The 7,997-nt window shown below is 41.1% G+C and overlaps 1 protein-coding gene across 2 annotated transcripts; it reads left to right on the forward strand.

Moving 5' to 3' along the window:
- Positions 1-1,645: 1,645 nt before the first annotated feature.
- Positions 1,646-7,881, forward strand: LOC146575719 (lysosomal leucine aminopeptidase-like). Of its 2 annotated transcripts, XM_085270557.1 has the most exons (11): positions 1,646-1,830; positions 2,167-2,389; positions 2,493-2,576; positions 2,895-3,036; positions 3,488-3,628; positions 4,631-4,775; positions 5,379-5,579; positions 5,724-5,864; positions 5,958-6,143; positions 6,873-6,979; positions 7,099-7,881. In XM_085270557.1, exons 1-11 carry the CDS (start codon positions 1,761-1,763, stop codon positions 7,273-7,275), a joined length of 1,617 nt encoding a protein of 538 aa, XP_085126683.1. In that variant the 5' UTR covers positions 1,646-1,760; the 3' UTR covers positions 7,276-7,881. The 2 variants fall into 2 exon arrangements, with proteins under 2 accessions (XP_085126683.1, XP_085126684.1); XM_085270558.1 differs by lacking the exon at positions 1,646-1,830 and having other exon boundaries at positions 2,260-2,389; positions 2,497-2,576.
- Positions 7,882-7,997: the final 116 nt, after the last annotated feature.

Here is a 7,997-nt window from a genome sequence, read left to right on the forward strand (position 1 = left end):
CATTTTAATTTATTTTGTTTTTCCATAATGGACAACGGATTTTCATTGGCTACTGGATGAGCAGCTTGTTGATTAGACAAAGATGGGATTGGTCTAAAAGTGTCAGAAGGCCCCATAAGAGCGGGTGCAGGCCTTTTCCTTTTCATATTCTGTTGCACTGTTTTTACTTGAAGCTCTGCATTCCCAGTGATTGCATTACCTTTTGTAAGCGTCTGTGGAACAAAAGTCTGTGCTTCCACAATAAGGATTTCAAGCCTGTTTCCTTTCGTTTTAAAATATGATTCTATTCCATTAGATTTCTACAAAGCAACGATCCGCATTGTGGAACCAGTTCTCAGCACATTCACTTTTGCAACAGTTGCAGCTATATCTGCTTCAAGCTGAAGTTGTTCTTTCTTTCTCCACAACTGCTCCTCCTGTTCTTAAAGAGAGTGTTTTTCTTTAAGTACATGTTGCTGTGCGAGCAAAGCAGCCGTTTCAGCTTCTGCCCTGAGATGTGCAGATGAAGGAGATGATACTCTTGAGCTCGACCTACTGCCTTGATTTGACACAACACGTCATCCTGAACATCATTCTGGGGATTAAGACATAATTGAGGTTCTTTTCCCAATGTGCTCTTGCACCTCCACTTCTCCTCCCAGGGAAGTTTCCAGGCCATCATCTGACTATGCTTTGTCAGATGATGGCCTGCCTGAATGTTTTTCAGTTTCAGCAAGCTATATCTTGACATCCTCCATAAACTCTTTATTGTATTTAGCAATGCTTGAGAACCATATATTTTGTTTATCTTTCTCGTTAACTGAGATTAAAGAAAACAGAGACTCATGCAATGCACTGGCATCCTTAAACAAGTGTGTTAACTCATCAAACTGTGATTTAACTTGTGAATAACTTTTATCATCTTTCATTAGCTCTTTAAGAGACATAATCACACTTTTCATTTTGTTTACATGCCTTTTCCGATCTGCTTGGGTGGTTTCAATTTTATATGCAAAAGCTTTCTCAGTGAGAACAATTAATCTTTTATCCTTTTCAGGTTTTCCAACAACAGATGCAGCTTGCGTACCACTCATTTTAAGCATTCAACATACCACTGTCGCCTTCTCTTTCTCTGTCAGACAAGTCGTTTTTGTGGGTGTAGTGGCGGCGGTGGATGGGCTCGCGTCGGCGTTAGAGTCGCCGAGCAGCTGAATAGGGGAATGATGTTGACGCGCTCGCTGTTAAAACGTCAAAATTCCAATTTAAAACTCATTTATTTGTTATCAAAAATCATTAAAATCCATGGAAAAACAGTGATCAGACATTCCAGACTTGAGCGGTCAGCAAAAGTTGTCTTCCCCCGTCACCCGCTCATTCAGAAAGATTCCCTCGGGTGGAGAACAGGTAACATAGTAATCACTACTACTATTACCGACACCACGTGACCCAAAGTTACGCCTATCCACAACACCAGGGATTGTGGGTTCGAGTCCCATCTGGGGTGGAAAGTTATTTTCTTTCTTTTCTTGTCCCCAAACTAAAAATCTCTTGTTTACCAACTATCTTAGTTGTTCCAGCAGCTTGTCTCGAAGTGTTTTCACGTGTGCGTACTGTTCCCTTTTTTCCGCTCCTGGCCGCAGCCAATCAGGAAACTCTGAGCTCGCGTGACTTGGACTTTCCCTGCGTAGAAAACGCAGATTTCCTCTTTACTTCTGCCACTTCTGCTCGAACCATTTCTATGTCCCGCAGCAGTTTTAGTTTTTAGCTCCATTCTCGCAGACATGTCTTCGCTAAATTGGTTACATGTCTGTCTTCTGTTCAGCGTGGCTGCGACCTTCGGCTCTGCTGACAGTAAGTAGGACGAGTCCATGAGAAGTCACGGGTGATTGTTTAAGGATCTGTTGGTTTCATTCTTTCAGGAATGAAGTGGTGGTTTATTTCCAGCGTCCGTGCTGCTTGTATGAATGTGCCGTACAGATGATTTTTGTACGCGTTGAGTTTTAAGTTGTTTTGGAGACTGAGTGAAGTGTTTCGTGCAGTGTGATCCCTAACCTGACATTTAACTTTCATTTTTGTTTGCATCCATTAATTCATCACAGCAAATATAGAAAAAAATCCCTAAGTAGAGGAGCTGGAATCTGTGCCTCCCTTTTTGTTTATATTTTCATTATGTTGATGTGTTCTCAGAGCTGACAGCAGCCACTGTGTACTGGGACCCTGATCACAAGCTTGTCAAGTTAAAGGAGGGGGTGATGGAGGTCGAGGGGGATGCTTACGGGTTCCTGAATAACACCCTATCCAGTACAGGCTGGAGCGTCCTGGAGATCCGAGCAGGGTATGGAAAAACTCCTGAAACGGATGAGATCACTTTCTTCCTGGCTGGCTACCTCGAAGGCTTCCTGACCGCCCAGTAAGTGCTGTCAGTTCTCATTATAACCTTATTTATTTTACTCTATAGGCTATGGCATTTTGTATTCACTCTTATACTTGTACTCATTCTTCCTCCTCCCGAGGCAGATGATGGACCACTACACCAACATGTACCCGCAGCTGATCACCGAACCAAAGATGCTCGACCCAGTTCAGAAATTTATGGAGTGAGTCTGTTCCCTTTTCCTTTCAGAGTTAAAACCCGAGCAGCAGAAATGTCACATCTACTTCACAATCTGTCATCTTTCATATCCTCTTCTGAAAAAAGTTCAACCAAACATTTAAGCACTCTCAGCGTTGGCATTCAGCCACTCTTGACCACAACAGAGCTTACAGAAGTTCACCCCTGACATTCATAATGTTGCAGAATAAAGAACAGTTTTGATCATGTTTTTCTGCTGATGCAGTATTACGGTGGGAGTTTTGTACAGTAGCAGTTATCTGTTTACTTAAATGTCAGTCTAATATGATTCTTGTATATTCAGGAAGCAGGACTCATGGGTCAGACAGCAGGTGAAAGGGAACAAGAGCTCCGATCCTCTGTGGAAACACGCCGGCTTCATCATGGCTCAGCTGGACGGATTGCAGGCAGGAGTGGCAGCGTGGGCCAAGAAGCAAGGGAAGAAGGTAGGATAACCATGTGACCAAAAACAAGAACAGTGAAAAATTACTAACAAATAAATCTGCACTCTGAGATGCAGAAGCATCAACCAACAGTTTCATATCAGGTTTCACAGCCTTAAACCATGTTAAATATAAAAAGTAGAAGTAATAGTACTTAAGAAGATTTTTATAAATATGCTATAGAGCCAATAGTGTTACATTAATGGCACTAGCAGTAATACTACATACCAGCAGTTATGAATGCAAATAATTATTTTATTTAATGGATCGACTTTTGTTTGCTGTAAGATGTGAGAGGACTTTTTATGTTTTCTTTTCTCATAATTAATTATTTTGTAGCTTTTATTCTGTATGTTTTTTGGGGTTTTTGATAAATGGCCGTCTCACATCAGGAGCAGCAGCACTGTTTGTTTGCATTTGATGACCAGCTGTTTATCTGTTGTCCTTCCCAAAGCCGCTGACGCTGTTTGACGTCCAGTTCCTGAACTCTGTGGGAGACCTGCTGGATCTGATCCCAGCCCTGGTCCCCAGCTCCTATCCTTCACTCAGAGACTTCAGACTTCCAGGGATGGGCCACTGCTCTGCACTCATCAAGGTCAGAGGTCAAAACACAAGTTAATCACAGACTGTATATAAAAGATGGATATAGAGACCAAAAGTGAAGCTAGCGATGCCTAAAATCAACTCACTCTTTCTTCTGGTTGCAAAAGGTAGTCTGACTTTGAAGAAGCATCTGATCTATGAACTCCGTAAACATCTTACTTTTCAGTTCCTCCTCTCAGCCGCTGGTTTCAAGTCTTGGTGAATACATCAAAATGTTCCATTTCTGCAACATAAAACGAGCAGTTGATAAGTTCACTTTATGAAGATGTGGTGTCTCCTCTTTCTCATCAAGTTTGAGGGGGAAAAAAATATGGCAACCGATAAAATGCCAAACCCGAGGATCTAAAACACAAGTCTGCGCACAGCTTACAGTGGCCATCTTTTATATACAGTCTACGATCCTGATCAGGCTCTTATTCTTATTAGATATTTAAAAAAATACACATAACACAAAAAGCAGCTGATGTATATGAGTAGTTCCTCAAATTTACTTCACAGCAAATTAGTAATGCTTCACTGACATCAGCTGTAACCTGATTTTCATAGGTGTGCAAAATAAGAAGAACAAGAAACTACCAGTGAAGAGCAAATTTCCTGTGTAATCGAATGTGCTGGTGCATTAGTGCAGTAACGCATTATTCATCTTTATTTCATATTTAAAGAAACTAAGTTTAATTTTCAGTGACATAATTAAATCAGGGGACAGTTTTGTACACAGAGGTGCATATTCTAAAACCTGTAACTTCAAAGTGTTTTTTGCACGGCAGCTTTAACAAATGTATGTTTGTGCTAAATAACAGGCCAAATTTAAAAGTCCTATAACGTCACCTGTTCTGACTTCTTGTTCTGTCTGTTTGGTGGCTTTTGTTGAAAGGATATTCTTGAATTTAAGTTAATTATCTAACTAAACCAATGTTATTATGTTGGTTAAGCTACATAACTGTTGGACATGACGCACGATTGTCTCATTACTGATTTCTGTCATCATCTTTAGATGCTGCCGGGGTACGAGAACCTCCTGTTCGCTCATTCCAGCTGGTACACGTACGCTGCTACGATGCGGATTTACAAACACTGGGACTTTCACATCAGCGAGCCCCATACAGCCACTGGAAAACTATCCTTTAGCAGCTACCCTGGTATGTAAGAAAGCAAGAGCATCAGTGAAAATTTACCTCATTTATTTTGATTGAACCTTCATTTAACCAGGATAACATTACTTTAAGGTTACACAACTCTTTTAAAACGTGTCCTATCCAAGACAGGCAGCATTACAATCAGTAACTGCACAGACTAGTACAACACAGATGAAAATACACAGCAAAAACACACTAAAACTATAAGAATGTAAAACTGATGGAGTAAAATACAAACACAACCAACATTTATGCTGAAACAAACATAAATAAAAGTAAAAGTCACTGAGTTTATTGAATAGTACTGTGCTGTTAATATTCATGCAGTACATTTGTAGTAGCTGCCTCCAGGTCAGTTAAAGACGCCTTAAATGAATTTGGTGAGATCAGCTTCTTAAGTTTTAGAGTTTTGCTGATGATTCCACTTCGTAATTCAGTCAGTGTCAGCCATCTCCAGAAGGCCAACCATTCATTCTGCTGTCTCTGTATAACAATTTTGGTTATCTCGCCCTCTTCACACATGGCACACATGCAAAAAGAACATCATTATGGAAGAAGATCATCCATAAAGCTCATGTTTGTAATGTGGCTTGTTTGTGGCTTCAGGGTTCCTGGTGTCGCTGGATGACTTCTACCTCTTGGGAAGTGGTCTGATGATGACGCAGACGACCAACAATGTCTTCAACTCCTCCCTTTTTGACACAATCACCCCAAATAGCCTACTGGCCTGGCAGAGGGTCAGGCTGGCTCACAGTTTGGCAAAAACCGGAGAAGAATGGGCCAAAACCTTTTCCATGTATAACTCTGGTGAGCATGTCTGCCTTATGTACATGGATCTTTATACACGAAGCACAGAAACTGTGCTGTGTTTTGATAGAAAAAGCTAAATCATGCTCAGGCCTCTTTATTAAACTTTTTTCTCTTCCATAAATCCACCTGTAACTCTTGCAGGAACCTACAACAATCAGTACATGGTGTTGGACAGAAGCAAAGTGAAGCTGGGTCACAGTCTCGACGACGGTGCGCTGACTGTGGTGGAGCAGATCCCCAGCTTGGTGGAGTACTCGGACCAGACACAGACTCTGCGCAGAGGCAGCTAATCATTTTCTACATTCAATTGTATTTTGTATCATATTTCATTTTTAGACTTTTCTGTGATTTCGTCACCACATCCATTTCTTACAGGTTATTGGCCGTCCTACAACATTCCTTTCCATCGGAAGATCTACACAATGAGTGGTTACGTAGAAATGTGGGAGCAGTACGGAGAGGACTTCTCCTATGACCTCTGTCCCAGAGCCAAGATCTTTCGCCGTGACCAGTGTGGCGTTAAGGACCTGGAGTCCTTGAAGCACATCATGAGATTCAATGGTGTGTGGCTCCATCTCGGCTTCTTAGTTTTAACTCATTCTGCTGACTCTTTGTATGTTGCTGTTTCATAAGCTAGATTTTTGGCTGCAGTACACTTCATTAGTTACATCTTGTTAGAGGCACACATTCAACAAGCTGCTGGATTCAAATCACATCTAGCAGTTTGAGATGATCTGAGCTTTGCGATGTGGTCCGTTGTCCTGCTGGAAGCAGCCATTAGAAGATTGGTAGAACATGTTCATAACAGTCATAACAATACTGAAGTGGATTTGGGGATTTAAATGATGCTCAGTTTGAACTTTAGCAGGTTGTCTTCACCATGTCTATGTGCATAAATCCACTGTGTTACTGCTGTTTTACTGTCTGATTAGATATTTGCACTAACAAGTAGTTGAACAACTGTACCTAATTAAGTGGCCTTTTCCTAGCTATTCTGATAGCTATAGCTTGAGCTGATATAGTTTTATACATTTCTTTTAGGTACCTCTTCTGTTCAGACTTGTTGCACGTCTGTTTAAACCAAAGATGCACAGGTAGAGCATTTCTTCCCAACCAGGTCCACGAGTGTCCCAGGGTTTCTTCTGCAGTAGCCAGTGTGATAGCTGAACTGTGACACAGAATTAGGCTTAGTTGGATCTCTGTTTAATTTTTGAAATCTTTTCATTTCTTTTTCCAGTAGCCACCCATTTACATTCACAAGCATGATATTTTTGGTTTGCTTGTTTTCAGACTACAAGAAGGATCCGTACTCAAAGGGTGACCCCTGCAAGTCCATCTGTTGCCGTAACGACCTGCAAAGCGAGAGGCCTTCACCAGGAGGCTGCTATGACACTAAGGTATTCCCAGAGCGCCACAATAGCCTTTTCATCAGTAGCAGTCATGCAGGTTTCATGAATTCAGATGCTTTTAAGCTCTACCCAGCTTTCTTCTTGTTGGCGTCTTTTTCCCTGTGCAGGTGACAGATTTCCACTTGGCTGGGGATTTCCGTGCGGAGGCGGTGAACGGGCCGACAACACAGGACGGACTCCCGCCGTTCTTTTGGGACAAATTCGGCAGCATTAGCCACCAGGGTCTGCCACAGTATTACAACTTCACCTTTATCAAGATGCAGCCCATTCTTTTCGATCCATGAGCATCAGTGTGTGACTGTGTGCGCGCGACAGAGATTCTTTCAGGGTAATGGAGGTCCACGCCCATCTGTACAACCCAGTGAGTTTCTGGGAGGCGGGTTTTATCTGTCCTTTCAATGTCCATCCAGCAGATGATTTTTTTTTTTCTGCATGTTTGCTATTGCATCCATGAGTAGATCTCCTTTCTTCTCAGCAGTCACTTTTTTTTTTTCTTTTTTCTTTAAATTTTTATATATACATATATATATATATATATATATATATATGATTTCATTCAGCACTGGTAAACACAGATTTCTGATCTATTTCTAAACACGTTTTTTTTCCCAGGGTGTCCTGTGTGCAGCCATTGGTGCCTTTGATGCTCACAGTAGCTTTATGATATAATAAAATACCAAATCACAAAATCAGCAGATGTGCCACCTTAAAGTAAAATCTTTATTTTTGATGCTTGAATGTCTTCATATATACAAACACTATTGCTGCAGGAGTAGAGGAAACAATCAGTGCAATGCCTCAGGACTCAGGAGCTGATCATCTCTTATGATCTGATTTTTGTTTGCTGCTTTTTTTATTGTGCTGTGCAAAATTAAAAACCTCTTTTTGTATTTTTGTGTTTCTTTCTTTGCATGTCTACGATATGCCTTTTATTCCATTTTTGTTTTACACTTAAATTCTCACAGTCTGGACTTTCAGCTACTCGGGTTTAGATTTTTTTCTGGTG

The sequence above is a fragment of the Mchenga conophoros genome, linkage group LG4, assembly GCF_057382185.1.
Source record: "Mchenga conophoros isolate Kocher_MC1m ecotype Shallow Benthic linkage group LG4, M_conophoros_male_GT1.1, whole genome shotgun sequence".
NCBI lineage: Eukaryota > Metazoa > Chordata > Actinopteri > Cichliformes > Cichlidae > Mchenga > Mchenga conophoros.